This window comes from Protobothrops mucrosquamatus, unplaced genomic scaffold (genome assembly GCF_001527695.2).
Source record: "Protobothrops mucrosquamatus isolate PMUCROS unplaced genomic scaffold, P.Mucros_1.0 scaffold_207, whole genome shotgun sequence".
Classification (NCBI taxonomy): Eukaryota; Metazoa; Chordata; class Lepidosauria; order Squamata; family Viperidae; genus Protobothrops; species Protobothrops mucrosquamatus.
The window spans coordinates 363,568-387,435 of record NW_015386283.1 but is presented as its reverse complement, the minus strand read 5'-3'; the positions used below and the strand labels follow the sequence as shown (position 1 = coordinate 387,435).

Genomic DNA, 23,868 nt, shown 5'->3' with positions numbered 1-23,868 from the left:
CAGTTTAATGCCACAGTGCCATTTAGATTAAGCAATTTTAAATTAGGAAAAGTACTAGGCAAAGTTGCTCATTATCCAAGCTGTTTTGCCACTCCTAAAACTCTCAAACACTAAAACAACTCTAATCAAACCAAAAATTCAAGGTATTAAAATAAAATAAAAAGCACATATATTAAATGTGTGCTGACATACTGGATATACAGTCTTTGCAACCAAGTAGTTTTTAAACTCCAAATATTGAGTTATCAAAATAATTCAAAATGTAATATTCTATAGGTCGTCCTTGACTTTTGATCATTTGTTTAGTGAAGTTATAACAGCGCTGAAAAAAGTGATTTAAGACTGCTCCCTACAGTCATGTGATTGAGGCATTTGGCAACCGACATGTATTTACGATGGTTACAGGATCCCAGGCTCAGACTGATAAGCATTTGTGACCTTCCCAGCTGGTTCCAACAAGCAAAATCAATGGGAAACACCAGATTCACTTAATGACTGTGTGATTCGTTTGTTGACCATGGCAAAAAGGTCATAAAAATTGGCAGTTATGGAGTGACTCACTTAATAACCATATCACTTAATGACAGACATTCTCATCCCAATTATGATCATAACTCAAGGATTGAGTTATATATTGAATTTACATCAAACAGGAATTATCTTTCCAATACTTGAAGAAGTTTTAGCAGCTCAAATACAGGCTGTATGAAATGCATGAAATACCTAGGGGTAACATTTACTAAGGAAACATATTGAACAAGGCAATTAAAAAAATATCAGATTAGTCCAAAATATGTCATTCAAACAAAATTTGACTTGCTACAAAAATTATTATAATTAGAATGTCAGTTTTACCCAAATGTAGTTTCTTCCACCAAATGTTCCCAATTTGGATACATAATTAATAGTAGAAGCTACCAGTAAATTGTATGTATAAAAAGAATACAATATAAACACAGTTCAGAAATTGATGGATGCTTCTGTTGAAACCCATAGCCCTAATCTTGTATGTGCTTGTGTGCTAGCTGTTACTGGATAGAGCGCTGAATCACAAATTACGGAGTGATATACTGATTAATCTATGCAGGGTGACAAAAACACAAGGGGAAGGCCCACCTTAACTTTTAAGAAAGAGAACCTTTATTAGTCAGCAAAGGACCATTGAAGTCATTAGTGTTTTTTTAAAAAAAGGGGGGAGAGGTAGGGAAAAACGTCCAATAATTTGGAAACAAATCAAGTGAAAATAAACCAGGTTCTAGATATGGATCTGTAATTGTTTTGGTCGCCTTGCTGGACAACCTCTGCTGGGCATTACACAATGAGAGTAGCCTACCAGTTTTCCTGAGTCTTTCAGAAGCTATCAATATCATTATTTCTGGACTGTCAGGCAGATTTAGGCTTTCCATTTCTGGTCCTTTTTGTTAGATTAAGTGTAGGCTGTGATAGATAATTTCAGTTTTATGCAGATGACCTATGATATCTTCTCACAAGGATCCATTTTATCCTCCATGCTGTTCAATATACTGAAATACCTTTGGAAACCTGAAGTAAGATACCATTAACACATGGTGCTTCTTCTTATTCAGTTCCAAGAAAGCAGTCTACATCTCAATATTGCCTAAATTTGATGAAGAACTGAAGCTTAACATTATTTGCAGACAAGATGGGACTGCTTTTGGTCAATATGAAACCACATCAGAGATTGAGCTTCAACTTCTTTTAAATGGGGTTGGTACTCTCCTGACAAGCAGATCTGTAGCCAGGAAATGCTTTTTGGTCCTCAGCCATGAATTCCTAATGTAGTAGTTGTAGTATAGAACACATTTGCACAATCACAACTGGCACATTGCTTACAATGGAATTAGATTTGATCAGTTATCCACATCTTGGTTCTCTTCGGTTTCATTTTTATTAATATATAAAGAAAAAAATGCACAAATAAAGCACGAATAAATAGAACTTAAGAAACATCTGATTAGTTCTTAAGCATGGCATTAAAACTACCCCACATAGAATAATATTGGTCAGCCTTTCCAACAGATCAATGTAAAGCCAGCATCATTTATAGACTTCTACAATATACAATGTTATATATCAGTGATGGCAAACCTTTTAGAGACTGAGTGCCCAAACTGCAACCCAAAACTCACTTATGCATCGCCAAGTGCCAGGTGGGCGTGGCCCATTGGGTGGACATGGCTTCAGTGGTAACGGCAGATTGGGTGGGACTAAAAAGTTCAATCAATCAATTCTAACTTTGCAAGATCTTTTTTTCCCCCCACAAGAAGTTGAAATTGGCTGATTGAACCTTTTTTTTTTTTTTGCAAGCGGCAGCGGAAGCCTAAAGCAAAAAGGTTTTATAAAACCCAGCTGAAGGCCTAGGACTGGGGCGACGGCACGCGTGCCCACAGAGAAGGCTCTGAGTGCCACCTCTGGCACCCGTGCCACAGGTTCGCCACCACTGTTATATATTGTTTGAGTCATCCACAATATACATGTAAGAACAGCTACTATTTAGGATAATTGGCAGAAAACTAGCAGAGTACATCCATGAACACAAAGTAGCAGTCAGAAGACACAATGAAAACTCCCAAATCTCACAACACATGACAGACTCAATCATAGTTAAGACTTAGAGCACATTTACACATCATTCAAAAGAGGCAATAAGAAAGCTAAGAAGAAAACAAAAAAAACCAACAACAGATCCTCTCAAGCAGTCAACACCCAGATAAGCAGCGATTACCGTAATACCAGCTAAACAATCAAGCAGAAAACAATACCCCAATAAAGTATAAAAATAGGGAGAAACCTCACACTAGCACTGGTTAAGTTATCTACTTGGGTAATGAAACATCTGCAAGCAAACAGCCAAGCTCAGAGGGTATCAAGAATTCCAGATGTGGGAACATAGTCTGAAGTGTTAAAAAGATCAGACTGCCCCTCATAGCACTGCCCAAATTCTACTATTCTTACATAAATAGTTAAAACCAAGTTAACAATAATATAAAGGCAGATTAATCTGTTTTTGCAAGAAAAATTTGTTTGATAAATTGGAACATCCATATGGAATTGTTACTTCTTCTAGCACATTCACACATCTAATTAAACACTGACTTAAAATCATAGTTTATTGATTATATTCTAAAACAATTTGTGAACTAGATTACTTTTTAAAGAGGTTATCTGTGAAAATCAAAAAGAATCAGGCTCCAAATGTACTGAATAACATTGCTCACTAATAACCAATCCAATGTTTTATAAGCGAGCAAGAAAAACTAGACAAATCTGTACTCTACAATTTTATTAATATTCTTTATTTAATGAGACAACATCTGAGATATATTTTGTTAACTTTTTGAACTGCTCTACTGTGATACAGTAAAAATAGCTAATACAGATATATAAATTACATATTTCTGCCAAAAGTGTAGACACAGATTAACAATAGAGGATATATAATGTTGCATCATGTACCTTAACTCATTGGAAATGGAGGAACTAGCATCATGTATATATTTTCCTCAAGCTACAAAGGGATAATTTAATATACAATATTCTGGAAATAACTGGAACACAATTCATATATAATTTTATTATCATGATTTTAAAATAATCTGAATATCATTCTTGCTAATCTGTATGTTGCGTTATTTTAAGTTTTTTTGTTTCGTCCAGGAAGCTCAGGATAATCTTCTCGCAAAAGTATGTGACGTCGACATGTTGGACATGTACTGTGCTCTTTAATCCATGGACCAATACACTATATAAGATATAAAAAGATTGCACAAATATCTCATTAAAAAATATTCACCTGTCTGAGATGATATAGGTTCTCCTGCTTGAACAGGGGGCTGGACTAGAAGACCTCCAAGGTCCCTTCCAGCTTCGCTTCTGTTCTGTTCTATTCTGTTCTATTCTGTTCTATTCTATTCTATTCTATTCTATATATGGCTATATTTTTTAACATATTATTAAATCATATGAAAAAAAATTGAGTGCCTAGCAGCCCGCAGGGGTGCCTTAACTTCCCACATCTCTTTTGGCTGCCCTGGATAGCAGCACTAGTGTTGGAACTGAAATAGAGGCCCAGGGCCTTCAGCAGTCTCAGCTAGTTGCCAACCACCCCAGCTTTTACTTTAGACCAGTGGTTCTCAACCTTTTTAATGCCGCGACCCCCAACCGGTCGTAAGTCGAGGACTAAACCGGTCGTAAGTCAAGGACTAAACCGGTCGTAAGTCAAGGACTACCCAATCGGTCATAAGTCGAGGACTTTCCCTGCCCGGGAGCGCCGTGCATGCGTGGTTCCGCCCCCTGCGCCGGCCGAGGCGTACCTGGCAAGCGGCAGAGACGGAGCAGGCCGACCACCAGCTGGCCCAGCCCAAGGGAGGTAAGGCACCCGCAGGAAAAGGGGGAAAAAATGGCGGACAGCCTTGCTTGGCGACCCCCGTGAAATGGGGTCGCGACCCATAGGTTGAGAACCGCTGCTTTAGACTCAGCAGCACTGCCACCTCATGCCCCGTGCCTTGGCCAGCCACACCAGCACAATGCCAAGCCTCAGCTACTGCCCTGCAGGCTCTTCATGCTGCTTTGCTCTCTTCCACTGCTGACAAAGTGGGCCTGGCCCGGGCCTATATGAGGAAGCTGCTAACCACGCTAGACTTTCTTTCTGAGGTAATTTGCCCCATCTTCCAAATAGCGCGCACTGTTCTCACAATGCTTCAGAAGCTTTCTGAAGCCTCTGAAATCTCGCCATTCTCCAAATTGCATATATCATTTTGGTGATACTTTTGAAACTATATTCAAAAAGTTTCTAGCACCAACTACATGTTTCACAGTTGCAGTTTCTTGGTTTAAACCTCTGAATTTTCACCCTGTGGGCTGCTTTGCCTGCTGCTTCCAGATAAATTGCTATTCCTCCTAGCTGATATGGGGGGGGGGAGCAATCTTTTCTTAAAGGGGCAGCCCTGGACTGGTCATTTTAAATTACTATCATCCAGTCTCCAATATCCCCATTTTTAGGGAAGATGAAGAATATCACTGACAAAGGGCTCTGGAAGAAAAGAAAAAATTGTATTTTCTTGAGGAATGTCAAGGATTTACTAGTTTAAGAAATGTACTGTATTCTGTAAGTTTCTGCTGATGAGGCTTTCCAAAATAATTTCTACTCTACTCCTGGGAATTGTGGGATCTCAAGAAAAGTGGAGGACATTATATTGTAGAGTCCTTGAAGAAGTGGTACAGAAAAGTTCCATCATATAAGCCTCTATCTGCTCATACTTTTTGGTGCTGATATGTGAAAGTCAACATGTTGATCTTCCTATCCTGAGGAAAAGCAATGTTGTAGCTATTTAAAAGCACAACTACAATAATAAAAACTGCTACGGAAGTATTGTATTTCCATATGATTATGGTCATATCTATTTTTGAGATTGGAAAACTCATTTCCTAAGTAATGTAGGTCACATTAAACATACTTTGAATTTGTAAGAAAAAGCTTATTTTTTATATTATATATATCAGCCTGAGCACTGAAACACTGGTCCTGGAAACCAAGATAATTTAGACTTCCACAATATAATTTGTGTTTTTGCTCACTAAGACTAAATTCCCCAAGTATATATTGCAAAGATTATATTAAAAATGTGGTGCAACACTGCAGCAATTCTCCAATCATTTACAAAGTCACAAGAAACAAATAAAAATGTCTGCTGATAATTCACTTACCAGTTTGTGAAATCTGTGTCCACAATCCAGAACATGCAATAGATTTGAAGTTAGCTCTTCATGACATATTACACATGGATCATTATCCTATAGAAAAATGCATTCGTCATTTCAAAACTACTTCAAAAATTATTGACTCGCTATGCATTAAAGTAAAATAAATACAGACGCTCAGAAGAATTCCAAAAACTAATGGCTATATGTAATATTTTACATGCATAAAAATCTCTCTGATCTGTTAAAGTGACAGATTTAAGTCAGTGTGTAATATCCTGAAAGCAGCTGATTCAGAAAGTACTGAACCAAATGGGCTGTTTAACTCAATAAAATGAAATTTAGTTTAACAGCATCAAAATAAAAATGTATCATTCTAATCCATGAGGCTTTGCAAAATTTCTTTACTTCTAGAATAAATATTATAATCCAATGTATTCAGTGTCAATGGATTAGAAAAAATATTGCATCCAGAGCTCCATAAGTGAATTCTGCTCATGGAAAAGCATAGGAAAAGACAAGGGTTCAGGGACCCAATGAAGACTATACCCTACACAATTACATGGCTCCCCCCCCCCAATTCATGGAAAGTTATCTTTTGTGCAACATATTGTTTTTCTAATAACTTATTTGTGAAAAAATAGTGCTATCACTACTTTCAGCAGTTTTTTTATTAAACTTGTATGAGATGACGAGGGAGGGATCAAATGTGTCATCACTTTGGAGTTGCTATGCTCCCACAAGAGACCCAAGTCCAGCCCCTCTTGAATTCCACTGACTCTTATCTAGCACCAATTTGCCTTGACCATTAGTAGATCACATTCTTGTGTATGGGCACATATAAAAAAATGGAAATACTTTGAACTAAACTCCTATTTCTGATTACTTCCACCTGACAAAACTTTTGAGAAAAGTTCAATTCCAATCTTAAGATTTTGGAACCTACCATACCATATTGGTATGGAACGCTGTTCATTTTTATTCAATTCAGCTCTTGGGGAAAAAATATGGATTTTCAAAATTGATCAATTTCTCTGATTTCTATATTAGACACTGCCTACATTTTGAAAACTATTCTAAAACCTTGAAAACTAAAAAAAAAGCTTATGTTTAAAATTTTAAAATGGCTTTGGAAAGAATATGTATGACATTTCTAAAATAACTCCAAATTATCGAAGTGATTTATCAAAGCCACAGTTTTCATAGAAAACCTACAGGGGCATCATTTGATTTTTTCCACTTTGATTTTGAAGTTTCACTGATTTTTTTCCATGGCATCTGATTTGATTGAGGTGGAAAGTTAGTTTTATTTTTCTTTTCATTAGCAGCTTTAGACTTTGGTTTGCTTTGTACCAATGTGTTTAATACTTTTTGAGTATGACTTCCATTTTTTCCAGAAGTACAAGAGGATAACTTTTCATTTTTTCCAGAAGAGGAAAGAACCTTTAAAAACATAATGGAAAGTATTAGTAATACCTTCTTAATTTATATTTTATTTTTGCACTGTTTAGGTAGTTGACAAATATATGAATTAAAACAAATGATTATTTGAGGCAAGAACACAAAGCAAACAAACAAAACAGAACATATCAGTAATAAGCATTCCAAAATAACACCGAGACAAATCTTGGTCTCTAAGCAAAAAAAGAAAAAAAATCCCTTTGATAATGGGATGCATATTGAACACCAAATAAAAATGAAATAAAATGAAAAATGAAAAACCTATACATGTAGTCCTCAATTTATAACAGTTCATTTAATTACAATTCAAAGTTACAATGGGATTGAAAAAAGTGACTTATGACTGTTTTTCACACATGACCGCTGCAACATCCCCATGGTCACATGATCAAAATTCAGATGCTTGGGAACTGGTTCATATTTATGACGACTGCAGTGTCCTGGGGTCACATGATCACCATGACCTTCTGACAAGCAAAGTCAAAGGAGAAGCCAGATTCAATTAACAACCGTGTTATAAGCAACTTCAGTTTTTCATTTAACAACTCTGGCAAGAAAAGTCATAAAATGGGGCAAAACTCACTTAACAAATGCTACACTTAAAACAGAAAGGTTGGGCTCAATTGTGGTCGTTAATTTGAGGAATACTTGTATAACGTCCTTGGCAAGCTATTCAGAATCTTTTTTTATATATAATATTAATTTTCCAATTTTACATTTAAGTATTTAAAAAGCAACATGGTGGCTGGGTTAGTCAATAGTTCTCAAGTTACAACATCAAATATTTCTCTCTTTTTTCCTTAACATTTACTGTCTCATATTTAAGCTAATACAGTTCTTATTATATCAATTCAGTAAAAACATCATTATTACATTTATCAATAAATTTTTAGCTTATACGTATCTTAATTATTTTTTACATTTCAATCTTCATAAACAATCCATATCCTGTTATTAATTTTTCCCCAATTTTTAGTTTCCCATCAATATTCCAATTTAACCTTTGATATTTATAATTTTCAGGCTTTAGGTAACCAAGATTTCCCTTATCTCAATTCATAACAGAATCTAATATCCAAAATACATATTTTATCTATTTGAATATAATCTTGTTCTATTTCCTAAAAGTTATCTATTTCCCACCATATTAAATCATCTACTTAATAATACAATATCCCCTTTAATAAATCATAACCATTATATATATTACCTGGGTTAATCAATAAATCAAACATATTCATATTTAATTTTTTTCTTTTAGGTCTAATTTTTAAACATTAAATAGATAAAATCTTTATTTTCAACTAATTTCCAATTTTTTTAAATTTAATGACCAGAATTTCCCTTATCTCAACTTCTCCCTTTAACCCTCTAATTAATAATATGAAATCCCCTCTAACAAATCAAAACCCCAATTTTCTTCAGCCTTATTCTGGCTTTCTTCCTTTGCCAACTAGGCTTCCATATCAGTGCTTTTAGATCATCAAAAAGATCTCCCTCTATTATTATATATGTTATTTGAAATAAAGGAGACCATTTAATTGCCATTTTTTGGGAAGGACTGGCCCATTTGTATTCATTATGTTGTCTCCGTATTATTCCAAATCCCCATGATTGCCCTGATATGTTTATCTTCCATTCAATCTGTTTTTCCTTTTCAAATTTCTTCTGCTATTCAGAATCTTTTGAGCTATAACAGATAAAGGCTTATCATTCATTTTTCTTTTGATACAAATGACTTACTACAGGGACTCTCATGCATATTCCAGAATGAATGATAACCTAACCTAACTTAACCTATTTTTTTCCCACCTTAGGTAGAGCATGAATGAGTCCATTAAGATTTTCTTTTGTGAATTTATCAATAGCAATTACCAATAGCATATATACCATAGTGTATCATATGTATTATATGGGGGTTTCTTGGTAGCTACATAAACATTTCCTGCAAATTACCTTTTTTGTGTTTGGATGATCCAAGATAAATTCAGTTACCCTGTTTAGGTATGCATCTGTGCTCAACTTGTTTCTGTTCTTGATATTGACTTCTTTTATAAAATTTTCTAAATCTGAACTGCAGGAGAAAAGAAATACAGGTATTCATATATTTTGCAAGAAGATAAATACTATCTACAAGTATGGTATATTTTAGAAAACATGACTATCTAAAACTGAATTGCATTTTGTGCCCTGTCCCTATTAGCATCCTGAAGAATGTATATATTTTAAAATAGCCACTTACTATTTCTTCTTCACTTTAAAGCATCCTAGAAACAATGAAAACTTAAGACATCTACCTTATTTTTCACAGGTCTGAATAAAACAAAGATTCTACTCTGAATTTAAGATAACTATGTTGTGTTACAACACATCCCATGAATATTTATTTCCCACTCCTGTTTCAGAAGAATTTATGCAATGGGGTCACATATAACTGAACCCCAGGCAAAGAACTCTATATAATAATGATTTATTATAGTGTTACTATTAAAAAAAATGATCCTAAGAATAAAAATATAAATAAATGAGGAATAGAGTAGAGAAACCTGAATTAAAGCATAATAGAATGCTGAAATGAGTCAACTCAATTCCTGCCAACCAAATTAAGAAAAAATTAAGAAAAAAAAATAGAAAAAAGGTAATAAGCAGCATGGTACAGAAAGCACTGTCACCAAGTCTTGAACTTAGTGCCCAAACTGAACCATAGTTCAAAAAAAAAAAACCAAATTGCAGATATTAAAAATTACTTGTTTAAGATAATGACAAGAAGAACCATTTCAAATGTTCTCTAACTTTAAATCATATTAGAAAAAGCAAAAATAATCATTTCTAAAGATTTGTGCCAGAGTATATTTAAATTATACATTATACCAGGGGTTCTCAACCTTGGCAACTTTAAGACTTGTGGACTTCAACTCCCAGAATTCCTCAGCCAGCTTTGCTGGCTGAGGAATTCTGGGATTTGAAGTCCACAAGTCTTAAAGTTGCCAAGGTTGAGAACCCCTGCATTATACAATTCTAACTAGATTTTACACACACACACACACACACACCATGAGCTACCCATTTTTTTTGTAGCATAGACATACCTCGTATGGTATGGAAATATAATTCTAAGTTGGTTAATGATATTTTCAGATAGCTTTCCGAGAATTGGCTTGTTTAGAATTGTAGCATTGTCCAATTCTGCAGCTCCTGCTGGTTCCTCTAGAATGGTGTGTAGAAAGTGACTTCCTGAATTTCCTGGTGATTGAGGCAAGCATACTTGATCAGAAAGCGAGCTTTGTCTGCATTCAGAAGGCAGTTCTCCAATGTCTTCATCTGAAGGAGGCTCTGGATCTTTATTGCCAGTGTGAGTTTTAACTTTGGAAGGTAAGGAGTAATTGTCATTAACATTTGAAAATGGAGCAAACAGGTGCGGAACAGCAGCTGAATACATTATGATGGCTGGGTCATTAATAGGAGACTTCTCAGGAGTTGCCTAAAGGGAAAGAATAGCACAAAGACTAAATGTAATGAGAAAAACTATTCCAAGCATTCTAAAACTGTTTCTGCCTCATCAGATAGCTTGAGATTGAAGTTTTTATTTATTTATCATTTTTAAAAACTGCCTCAGATTCTAGGTTAGTGATGGCGAACCTTTTAGACACCGAGTGCACAAAAACTGCCCCACCCCACACCGCCCCACCCCCGCTCCACCCCTGCCCCCACCCACCCGCAGGGCAACCCACCACCTCCACGGCCCACCACAGATCACCCAGGCGGCCCAGTAGCGCTATGGCGGCCACACCCTCCACCCATGCCCTGCAGCATCATCTGTTTGCGGCAGGGCGCAAGGGCGGAGTCTTGTCCCCACTACATGGCTGCCATGTCTTTGGCTGCGCTGCTCCAGGCTGGCCGTGCCTGGGGGTGACTCTCCTCCAGGGGGGGCTGTTGATGTGGAGGGGGCCATGGAGGGAGGCAGGGCTGGGGTGATGGCACATGTGCCCACAGAGAGGGCTCCGAGTGCCACCTCTGGCACTCGTGCCATAGGTTTGCCACCACTGTTCTAGGTGGTATACAAAAAAGCGCAACAAGCCAATTTAAGAATATATAAAATATTAAAAATAAATATTACACTAAAAATAACATATCCAACATCAATGATTTCCAAACACTGTAAAACTGAACAGTAGAAGTTAAAGCAAAAAGAGAAAGAGTATTTTAATGTCACCTGCTTTGCTCAGGCAATCATTTACTTATATGCGGCATTATATTTATGATAATGCTTTACTTAGGAAAAAATAAGATTACCAACAATATCTACTCTTTTATATGATTCAACATACAAGAATATCATCAGACCAGGGTCTGAGAATTTTCTATCAAAATATTGTAACGTATCACAGCCTCTATTTCTGTTGAAAAATGAATCTTATACTATCACAGCCTTCTTTTAATTTCAGTCTCTCTGGGCATTCAAATGGTGTTTCCTGGCAGCAATTTGGACAAAAAGCTGAAGAATTCTCACAAATGAAGGCAAATATACATGTCCCAAGATAATGAGGCATGATCCAATCTGAGTTGGTACAACAACAATCAATGACTTAATAACCAGCCACCAACACCCCAATTAACAACTAAAAGCCACACACAACCAGGCACCACATAAATATTATACATTCTGGAGAGAAAGAAGTTCCCTGAGGATGGGCTCCAGCAAGAAAGTTCGGAAGACTAAAACTCTGATCCGGGTGATTCAGATTGGATCCTGAAGAATTCTCAGTTTATGTCACAGCCTTCCATTGTTCAGATACCCACTTCTTGTTACTGTATATATTCCCTTAGGAAAGAGAATTCTAGAGGCCCCAAGGCAGGTCATACATGAGGGAGGGACCTTCTCTGAAAAAATCTGAGCAAGCGGTAGAACTGTTTGAGCTTTTCCATGCTTCAACGTTGCAACTGTGAAAACACAGTGATCTGTTCATATTCATAAAATACTTACCAGTGACAAACCAGTAGGTGGCTGAAAATCTGCGGTTTCTACTGGAGTGATACTATTTAGGAGAGCACCATTTTTTACTATATAAATCCTCTCTTCAAACTGACTCTATGTAAAAGAGATGAGAGATACTGTTAATATTCTTAGATCTTAATTCTCTATCAGGTTCATTTTATTAATTTAAAAAAAGAGAAATTAATATCCTACAAGCATTAATATCCTAATCTCAAGCATTATTTATTATTGTGGTTGGTTGCACAGTCTGAGATACGTTTAGACTGAAATTGGGATTTTTATCCACCTATCAAGTCCTTCCCAAGGACCTGAGAAAGGCCGATATTGATGTTTCATAGTGTCAGAGGTATCGTTGCAGGATGTAAGCTGTTGTGACTAAAGCTGCCTTTTGCAACTGACTGATGGTGAATTTGTCAGTGCCAATGGTGTTCAAACGGTGCTCCAATTGTTTTGGGATTTCACCCAAAGTGCCTATATTCCAAAGTTTTATATAGCCACACATATTATAGTAACTACTCTGCCCAGCAATGTAAAACAGTAAAACCAACAAAAAAAACCCAAACCAAAAATAAAATTGACAAAAACTCCATAGCATCCCAAGGCAGCACTATCCCATGCACTTGTGCACCATGATACTGTACCTTAGCGTCATCCTACTTCAATGATTGCTGAAAAAGCCAGCTTGTCAAGACCTTCTGGAAGGCAAGGAGAGTGGGAGCCTGCCAGATCTCCAAAGAAGGGTTTTACAAGCAGAGAGAGGTACAGTGAAGGCCTGCTTCCTAGATCCCACTAGATGACAACATTTAAGAAGGGGCATGGAGCAAACCCACTCTTTCTGACCTAGTGGGCCAGGCAGATACCCTCAGGGAGAGGAAGTCGTATAAGTAGCCTGGTCCCATGCCCTCTAAGGCCTTAAAAGTGATAATCAGCACTCAGAAAAAAACCAGATGCCATTGCAGCTTGTGCAACAATGGTATAATGTAGGCAAAACATGGAGCACCCATAACTATGGCATTACTGCCACATTCTGGACTGGTTGTATTTTGTGGATGGTCTTCAGTGGCAGTCTCATGTAGAGTGCAATACAATAATCCAACGAGGAATTGATTAAGCATGAATGACGATGAGTCAGGCCTCCTAGACACAATTGTCATACAAAATTGGCCTGTGCAATACTCCCTTGCCCTGGCCATGGCTGCCCTTTCTCTTCAAGCAGGAACCATGAGTCCAGGAAGACCTCAAAATTGTGTACCAGCTCTGTCTAGGTTACTGCACCCCTGACAAGAATTTAAAACAGTCTATTCAGGAACTGAATAAGTACTGGGCTAGTGTCACTTGGTTGGCCAGGGGTAGAGATATACAACTGGGTATCATCAGCATAAGATACTGCACCACATGCCAACAAAGGACCTCATCCAGCTGTCTCATGTAGATGAAACCACACCATTATGAAAATGTATATATTGTTAAAAAAAGCAATACAGTATTAAGTAATTTTTGCAAGGGGTAAGTTTACACATATTAAGAATGTCTGGACAAGTATCTGCACTACTCCTTCCCTTGTGAGCAGGATGACAAATACAGAAGCCCAACTATATAGCTTCCAGTTATATCTGAACCAGGTTTATTGGCTTTCAGAAACGCTTCATATTTAATCATGGTTCAAACAAGTATAATAGGCCACTTTCTTGAAGCCTCTGTTTCTGTCTTTGAAGAGGATGCTATGATTACTTGTGATTCCTGGCTTATTTTCCCATTTGTGCAAATGAAGGGGTGAAGAAACTACATCAATATACAGAGCTTGCTTATATCTCAGTTTTCTTCAGATGTGATTGCTCAACTATGGCACTACCAATGCACAATGATCAATACAAAGTATCACAAGAGACTTACCTCTATTTTTTTCTTTTCTTCTCCAATATTGGAAATAAATAACTCCCAAGAATCAATCTGTAATTTTGACTGGGGCATTGCAGAATGACTGAAAATGATACAATTTATGTAATTTAATTATGTAATTAATTTGATATTAATCAATCCATTTATAAAACTTATATCCTAATTTTCATAATTATAAATGATTCCAACCATGAAATGACAATTAAATAATTCAAGTTGTATAAGTAGTTGCTTAAAATATTAAAGTTTGATTTTTTTTCTGCAAGCATTCTTTCCCAAATCAAGCTTATGTTGTTGAAACATAAAAAGTAGATGCTCAAATTATTTGAAAAGCAAGACTTTTGGAAAGAAAAAGAGAATCAAGGCTTTGTAGAGTTAAGTTTAGAACAAAATAACAGAGCCTGGCCTAAGCAGAAAAAGAGAAAACTCTGAATTACTTGAGTCAAAGGAAGAAGAAAAAACAATGCAAAACCCTAAAATCACATGGCTTTGGCCTTCCAAGCATCAAAATGAGTTGTAACAGCTGATGGATTTCAGAAAAAAATGGCCAATGCAATTTGCTAACAAATATTTTATCAATTGGCATACTCATTTCAGAGTAATAATTATGATAGCACTATGACTTGCTGCCATAGTCAAAGTTCAATGAAGCAAATTATGCATATACATGGTTCACTTAACACATTTTTTTCTATGTTGCAACTACAACAACATAAAAATTTAGTAAGAGGTATGATTTGTTAGGAGAAGAATTAGAATCTAATGCTAAAAGCTAATAGTGAGCAAAGTCATCTATGGCAGAGTTTCATCCCTTTTCAGACCATGGATCTTGTTAGTAAAAATCAAATTTCCAGGGACCCTAATCAAGAAGCAAAACTCTGATGTTAGAAAATCAGTTGCATTCAGATTAAAGTGCTTTTTTTCTCTCCTAGTCTCTCACAGAGCCCTATTAAGTTCTCATGGATTCCTAATATTCCATGGATATGGTTCCCAAACTCTGATCTATATTGCCATTCGGTATCTTTCACAATAACCACATATGCAACAGAATATTTGTATATTGAAAACAATACCTGGTCATGAATTTTAGATATTTAAGATTGCCTTTGGCATTTGTTGATTTTCTGCATAATTTATATAATTCTTTCTCTTTCCAGTTTTCAAGTACTGACACCTGAAATAAAATTAATGTAAATCTAAGCATCAAGCTGGAGAAAACAGTATATCACATTAACTCTGTAGAAAACAATTAATCACCAACACTTATGACACTATTCTTTTTCATTACTGCAAATTGTAATCTTAACAATATAACAGTATAAGTATATTTTAAAAACTAACATAGAGGTAGCAAGAAACTAAAAATTAGAAGTTTACACTAAAGCTGTATGTGTGCTCTAAAACTTATTCTAAATTATAACACTGTAATCCAAACAAAGGAGGAGTGGTCAGTTTGCCTCTTGCAACTTTAGCTTGTTAAATTCTGACTACCAAATTTCAGCAGAAAAACAATGAATCCTAGTGGATGGAGCCCGACAACAGTATTACTTCAAGTATATAACTTTTAGACAAACATGATAAAATATTAAGATAATAAACAGTTTGTGGGAATCAGCAATATGTTTTACCTCGGCTGCTACTGCTCTTTTAACACATTCTTGCTGATAATCCTGGGTCTTCTTTATAAGTTCTTCCATTTTTACTTTTTCACATTCAAACCTATTACTGTAAAGTAAAGTTAGACTATTAACATATGCTCGGACCTCTATGTGCCTGCATATCTGCAAAACAAAAATTAACTGAGCACACAATCTATATACTGGTAAAACTCTCGCATCAGTAAACTTTAACTAGGCAAAACTGTGAATGTTGTTCAATCAAGGTACCTCAAATGGGCCAACTAACAAAACCAGTACCCGTGACTCCCAGGTAATTGAAATTTAGCAAATTTTATAAAACATTTTATGACATAAAAATTACCAAAAATCATTTTATGGCATAATACAAAATGTCATAAAACATTCCCTGTGGTCAACTCCTAATGTTTGACTATACAGTTTAACTTCAGCTACTTTCAAGGCAGATGTAGAGCAGGAGATTTCAACAGGGCTCTCCCAAGACTCACGACAGGAGGGGAAACAGCATAAGCCAATATTATATGTGGAAAGAAGAATGATCCAATGGGGTCACAGGTTGTTTAGTTACTTATAAGTAGCAACAAATAATTTTAGTTTAATTAAACACAGCATATATGTTCAGCTTGATTTATAAAGTGCCTTTTTCACTGTTAATCAATCTCTGGCAAGATTACAGTTTCTTCTTTATGGTCTTACAACTGCGTTTTCCAGAAATTAATTTCTGAGTATTTAATAGACAGTATACATTTATCAAATAGATCAAACGATTTGTGAAATATCTAATTAAAGATTAAGTAAAGCAAATTTATGCCTACCTTATCTCCAGAAATTCATCCAAATATGCTTTGTACTGTTTATCCTTCTCATCAATACTTTTCATATATCTGTTTTATTACATAGAAGTTTTACAAACAAGCAATATCATAGTATATAGCTACTGAATACAATGTTTCTTAATTATATTACAATATTCAGAATGTTTCCTTTCCTATCAACATTTAACATTAGATAACCAGAATATGCCATAAGCCATATAAGAAAATATTCAGATCAGAACTGAATCATACACAGAGTAATATTGAACAATATGAATTATGTATGATAGCTAGCACTTTTCAGAGACAAATTAATGTATCTAAAAGGAAATCATTCAGCCTATTTTTGACAATATCATGAACCATGTCAGTATATACTAACATTAATAAAACTAATAAAACAATTTATCCAATTGTTCTATAGGATGAGTGGCAGGTAGAATTACTAGCACAACGAATGTTTGTAGGATAAAAAATATGAAGAAACAAGGAGCTTTTTGCAAGTTTTCATTATTTTGTATGATAGAACATTGAAAATATCTTAATATTTATTTAGCTAGAATACTATACCATTAAAGTGGATTGAGAATCAATTTTAGTATAACGCTTAACGTGCTTGCCTAGAAACTAGGAGAGTGTGAGTTCTAAACCTCCCTTATGCATGAAAATTGGCTGGAGAACTTTGGGCCAGTCACTCATCTCTCAAGGCTATTGTCGTGGGAAAAAAGGCAGCAAGAGTATTAGGAATATTTGTGCCTTGACTTGAGCAAAAAAGTATGTATACATGTGCATTTGTACATGTAAAGGATAAAAATCTAATCATAATAATGATGATGTCATCTGAAGGAAGGTTGTGAATGGGATTGTTCTTCTCTGAGGTTGAATATACACCATTTTATTTTTTTGTGCAACCCCTTGCAATACAGGTGGTCCTCAGAGTTATGACCTCTCAGTCAGTGAGTGTTCAAATTTATGACAAAGTTGAACAAGGGGAACTTACAATATATCCTCAGCCATCATAGGGAGCTGCAGTCATGTGATCATGATTTCTAACATTCCCTGCCACCTTCCCACAAGCAAAGTCAATGGGGAAGCCGGCAGGAAGTCTCAGTCCAATGAGGTCTTCATTTAATCATCCAAGTGGTCCTCCCTTTAACACTAATAACTAGGACTGGTGGAATTGCCATCACTGAGTGATGTGGTCATGTGATGTTCTGCCATTGTAACCCAAGAACCACCTATATTCAGAAACAAACTAAAATCTGCAAAAAATATGTAAATCTGAAGTCCATACAATCTCTCACCACCTAAATATATTTTGATTTTCAGAATAAACTTACGTTTCATTGGTTTCTACTAGCTTTCTGACTTTATTTTTCGCTGCTTTTAATCCTTCTTGGTTTTCTTTTTTTTCTTGTTGCCATTTTTTAAAGTTCACGTCTGCATCTTGATGAAACCAATCCAATTCTCTCTTGCTGAGCTGTAAAAAAATATATATATTTACCCCCCACGAAACTTAATAGAATGCTTTCTTAAAACGAAATACCCTAAAAATAGTGTTTAGGAATTATTTGGATTTAAAAAAAACAAAAAAAAAACAGTGATATGTAAAATTATTAATGTACATCTGAAAAGAAAATATTGCTTAAGCTAGGTACTGTACCTAAAGTTTCTATTACCTTGAAAATGGAATACTTAAGAGTTTTTATATATTTTCGTTATGCAGCAAAGTGGCTAAAAACAGTCACTTTGCTTGCATAGCAAAAGTATATAAAAACTCTTAAGTATTCCATTTTCAAGATAATAGAAACTTTAAGTACAGTACCTAGCTTAAGCAATATTTTCTTTTCAGATGTACATTAAGAATTTAATGTAATAATCTTCCAGGTTGCAGTGAAAAAGGCTTTAAAATAATCTCATTTCAAATACAGCTTGAATTATAATGGCAAAGTTTTTTTCAGCAAAAGATAAAAAGTCAAGTAACTGGCCGTATAAATGTACAAACAATAATAGTGGCAACCATGATGATGGCTATATTTCCCTTCCCTTTATATGTATAATTAGTAATGATGAAAAATAATTACCTTATTTGCTTCAATAAGTAGTGATAACTCCTCCTCTAAAATACTGGCGTCTTTGGAACTTCGACATTTAAGTTGTTCATACTTTTCAGTTGCTTCTTTAAGTTGTTTTTGTAGTACATGATGTTCTTTCTCCATACGTAACATATCTCCCTGCAAAATATATTACATTCTATATTCCTACAATGCTTTAACCAGTTTGCATAACCATAAAAAACAGCAATAATTTAAAATTATTATTGCTGCCATAGATAAAAATTAAACATTCTTTTATCTACAAATTTCCATTTAAAAATAATGTTAAAGAAGTACAAATTTTTGACACAAGCATCTGATTCCCTCTCCCGAGATAAAACAGGAACTTAAATAGCAGGTCAGCAATTAATGTGATCTTACATATTATACATATTTCTCTAAATCTGAAAGTCAATCAAATAAATGTACTACGTATTGGCAATTTCAGTTTTAACTGAGCTCAGATTGAGCTGATTGTTGAGTGAAGCAGTCATTAAGAGGGACTTCATGTGACTGCCCATAGGACTGCTTGGCTCAATTACTGCAATCCCGACACTCTAATTTCTGAACTCCACAGAAGGATGTCAGCTTTCTGCATGCAGAAGAGAATTCCTGGAATGGAGGTCAAATTATCATGATCTGAGCTCCAGTTCTCTACCCTTCTGAAGGAATTCAGCATCCCTTGGCAAGTAGCTCTTTCAGCCACCCTTCAGAGACAAGAGGGAATCCTCTCTGCTGGCTCCATTAACTTTCCAGGGAAGCCAGAAGAGAAAATTGCAAATGTCAATCGCATGATTGCAGGGCACTTCGCAACCCAGCTGAAAGGGCCAACAGCACCCAGATTGTGATTATATAACTCCATAGGTGGGGGAGTGTAACACTTTACAACAGCCAGTAATGATTTCTGAGGCCATCGTAACTTCGAATGGTTGTTAACAAATGGTCGTAAGCCAAGGATTACCGGTAACCTCAACCACCCTGGACATACTCTGTACATCTGATAATTTACTTACTTGTTGGCTTTCATAAGGATGAAGAGGTAAAGTATTAACTCCAGCATCTGTTAGTTCCTGATCCACCTACAATGTAAAGGCCCCAAAATACTTTCAACAGAGCATATATATCAGCACTCTAAAGTATGATAAACAACATAAAGACAAAGAAAATAGTTCTGATATTTACAAAGAAAAAGAAGCTATTAAGGATTTGACAAATTACTGAAACACAATAATCCAGAAAGATGTCACTTGGCTTTACAAGTAGTCCTCATTCTCAAAAGTGAGAAACAATGGAAAAAAACCACACTCTCATCAGATATTGGGGATAGTAGAAAGTCACTGGGAGGTATGGGCTGAGTTGATAAGCCATAACTGAATTCACGTGTGTTGGCCATGGCTAAGGTAGTTAAGGAAAATCAGGTGCAATACTGGTTGTGGGAGGGCTTAGCACAGATTCCATGTGGTAAAAGGGGAGGAAGAAGAGGAAAGACAAGATAAGCTTTTCCTACTCATCCTGGAACAATCCCTGATTTTTCCTGAGCCAAACCTAAGAAATTCCAAGCCACTGAGAACTATCAGGTTGAACATCCAAGATGCAGTTGTTGTTCTAAGCACAAAATATGTTTATTGCTTTTGGTGCATTTTAATTATACTGAGCAGAAGAGAAGTCAACAAGAACCTGAAGACATTAATCAAAAAAGCTTATATTTTTATAAGCCTTTTTGACTAATACCTTAAGGTTCTTGTTGACTTCTTTTATATTTTTGATTTCCGCCAGAAGAAGGGCTCCTTGCCAGCAAGATCTCATTAGAGCTCCTGCAGATTCTCCAGTTTTAGGCTTAGAACGGTTTCTAAGCCAGAAGAAACTTTCCTGGGAAAGGGAAAGCTCTGGAAATCAACCCTCTTGCTCCCCTGAATAGCCAGACACTCTCAGACTGCTTCTTGATGAAGAAGAAGTAATCGGATGAGTCCTGGCTGGCGTGGGGCAACCATGCAAGTTCACTGTGGAAGAACCAGCCGAGTGAGGCAAATCATTTTTTGAATCTCCTTGTATTCTGGCCTATCACCACTGAGATCTGACTCATCATTTCCAAAGGGCATTAGAAGCAGAATCACACAGCTTATGTACACCAAAATACAAAAATCCATTACTTGAGCTGCACTTTATTTTTCAGTAATTAGGCATATGCAATTAGCCACTACATTTGAGATGCATCAAAATCAAACTGATGTCTATCAGTATAATGTGCGAACCAATCCTTACAGATTCTGTTTTGTATGAAATCCAGAACAAACGAAACATTCCACATGTTGTTTCTGTCAAACTACAGCCATTCTAGAAGAGTTTGGTAGAATTTTGGCGATGTGATAATATGCTGCCAGTTTGAAACTAAATATATTTTACCACTGTAGTACTGTACAGCAGGGGTCCCTCAACCCCCGGTCTGTGGACTGGTACCGGCCCACGGCATGCCAGCAACTGGTCCGCACAAACAAGCAAAGTCCCATCCGCGAGGTGCAGGCAGCACACAAAATCACGCCCCCTCCGGTCCGCGGAAAGACCTCTCTCCAGGGAACCAGTCCCTGGTGCCCAAAAGGTTGGGGACCTCTGCTGAACAGTATATACATTAAGTAGTCAAATCTAAAAAAGGAAAAAATTATTAGTTCGTTAATATGCACAACATAGACTAATGTATTTTTCTCACCTGTATAGCAATCATCCTTGAACGGGGATTGTTTCTTGCTAGAGATTTATTCTCTGTTTTTATTTTGGTAACAGAACTGCATTCAGCATCATTACAACAATGATTCTCAATCTGGCCAGGATTATCTTTGCAAGTGTGAATGTCCAATTTCATTGCTGTGCAAGGAATGTTCTGAAATGTATGTACTTGATCAGCTGTGATAAATTTATCAACATTACACTTGCTATGTGTTGCTTCTTCTGAATCAGTATCAAGATAAGCATTATAATCTGCATATATATAATTGGTTTGCTCAGAAATATCTGGAATAAATGGCACTTGAGGAAAAACTGGAGATAGTCTCTCATTCAGAAATATTGTATGATCATCAGATACAGTTGGAGACAAAGATACACTTGCCACCAGTCCAGTGTCAGTTGTCTGACTAGACAAGGAATGTGAGGAAGCAAAAGGACTAAATGAGGAATGGCTAGTAGTCACATACTCTAAATTATTTGTAGATGTTGGAATATAAGGCTTATTAATAAAAGAGACAGGCTTAAATTCCCTAGCAGTTGGGTTTAAACTGGATTTGCTATGGAAATTGTTTTCTTGACAGTATAGGCTCTCTGAATAATTTTCTTGATTTTTAATGTTTTCATCAATTTCAACGAGTTCTACATTTTCCTGCAGCATAACTGCATGTTTCATCAATCCAATAAGATCATCCACCATAACAAAACGTAGAGATCCGAGAAGAAAAGATTTTAGACCACCAGCATTCTCCACTATCCTACGAGTGTCTGTGGGAAAATCTTCATATTCCCCAACTAATAATGGATTATCAATTTCCATGGGACCATGTTCTTCCAAGATTTGAGAAAAATAGCTGTGAAAGTAATCAAAATATAATTTTAATACCAAAATAAGCATTCATAATCTGTATATATGCAATTAAGATTGCTCAAAGTGTCTAGAACAGATGGCATTTAGGTAAGAAATGAAAAAAATCTCTCATTCTTATATTCCAAAAGAATTGCATTCAGAAATATTGCATGTTATTCAAATAGATGGAGGCCCAAAAAAAATTATTTGCTATAGGAATGATGCAGCCATAAAGTCACTTGATTTGCTTTTTAAATGCTCATTTTTACAAGAGTAACACAGTGTGACAATCTTAAGAATTCCAGTTTGAAATATAAAAATATCTACAAATTAGAAAATAGACTTTATGTCATTTTGTATTAAACACTATAGGGCTTTCCAAATATCACACATTGTGGGAGAAGTTGGACAGTTTTTCTTGATACTACAGTATTGTCTGAATGCATCCTGAAATACCCACACATTTGAAAAGAACTGTTATAAATGTGTGGCTCATTTTAACTGTTAAACAAACATGCACAAATTTCAAGGAAGTAGTCTTCCGAGACTGCCCCACTTCCCTTCCCATATAGCTAGTGCACACTTTGGTCAAAAGAGAACTGTAAACAAAACTCAATGTTTGAGGCCAATACAATGCAACCTGTCCTATAAAGACAACTTGCAACTTAAGGCAATTAACAAACTTTGTATTAAATCTCTGGAGAGCAATAGATATTTTCATATATTGGTACCAACCTACAACAGGTAAACATAGTCAGGATAAATACTTTTCTGGCAATTGAAAAAGAATTCCCAGCAAAAAATAATTTAATGCAAACAGTAACTGGATAGACATAAAGGAAAACAGGGGAAAAAAACCATCTCAGAAAGGCAGCATACAAGAAATAAAAATTTCCAAAGGATTCCCAATAATGTATGATCTTAAAAGCTAACTTTGATCAGCCATATAACAATCCATTGCTCTGCTTTTTTAAAAAAAGTAAGGCACATTTGAAACATCCTTGGGAGGCTTCAATAGAAGGTTTAGACAGGAACATCTCTTCATTAATTTAGTAAAACCACAAATGGGTTAACTTGTAACAATTAATTGTAATTCAATTGAACTCTTTCTCCAACCTTTTTGTTTAATAACTAAACTCAACTAAAACAAGAAAATAAGAACATACTCATATAAACTTTCACATGTTGGATCTGGGTAATTGTCCAAAATTCTCTGATAACCGTTGTTAGAAGAAGCAGTATTACACAACGCTTCAAATATCATAACTTGTTCATGAAGATCATCTGGGATTCTAAAAGGCTCATGTGGATTCATAAAACTTCTGTTGAGAAAAAAACATCTATGTGAAAAATAATGTACTATAAACCATGGTGTCTAAATGGTTTAAAGTTAAATTACTCAATCAGACCACTACAGTAAGAATTCTCAGTATGACAAAATGAAAATAAGCCAATAGTATATTATACTAGTTGCAAATTAATCTGAACTCCAATGTACAATTACATTATGAGCACTAACTAGAAAAGACACATGCATCTTTCCATTTCAATGGTGGAATAAAATCCTTTTTTGCATGTCCTTTTACAAACTAACTAGAGCAGGATTCTTTCACAATACTTGTGTGGGATGCTAATGGAATTGTGTGTAAGACTTTCCACAAGGTACAAGAATTAA

General features: G+C 35.7%; 1 protein-coding gene across 1 annotated transcript in view; it reads right to left on the bottom strand.

Moving 5' to 3' along the window:
- Positions 1 to 2,464: 2,464 nt before the first annotated feature.
- The window catches only part of TTC3 (tetratricopeptide repeat domain 3), a gene marked incomplete in the record, with an annotated part of 69,752 nt that continues 48,348 nt past the window's right edge, over positions 2,465 to 23,868 (bottom strand). Inside the window, 15 exon segments of the mRNA XM_015826204.1 lie at positions 2,465 to 3,763; positions 5,728 to 5,814; positions 6,937 to 7,164; positions 9,139 to 9,256; positions 10,272 to 10,663; positions 12,167 to 12,271; positions 14,072 to 14,159; positions 15,151 to 15,251; positions 15,706 to 15,802; positions 16,530 to 16,598; positions 17,870 to 18,009; positions 18,614 to 18,763; positions 19,639 to 19,704; positions 21,330 to 22,197; positions 23,360 to 23,515. Of these exon segments, the coding sequence (XP_015681690.1) occupies positions 3,656 to 3,763; positions 5,728 to 5,814; positions 6,937 to 7,164; positions 9,139 to 9,256; positions 10,272 to 10,663; positions 12,167 to 12,271; positions 14,072 to 14,159; positions 15,151 to 15,251; positions 15,706 to 15,802; positions 16,530 to 16,598; positions 17,870 to 18,009; positions 18,614 to 18,763; positions 19,639 to 19,704; positions 21,330 to 22,197; positions 23,360 to 23,515 (2,773 nt within the window).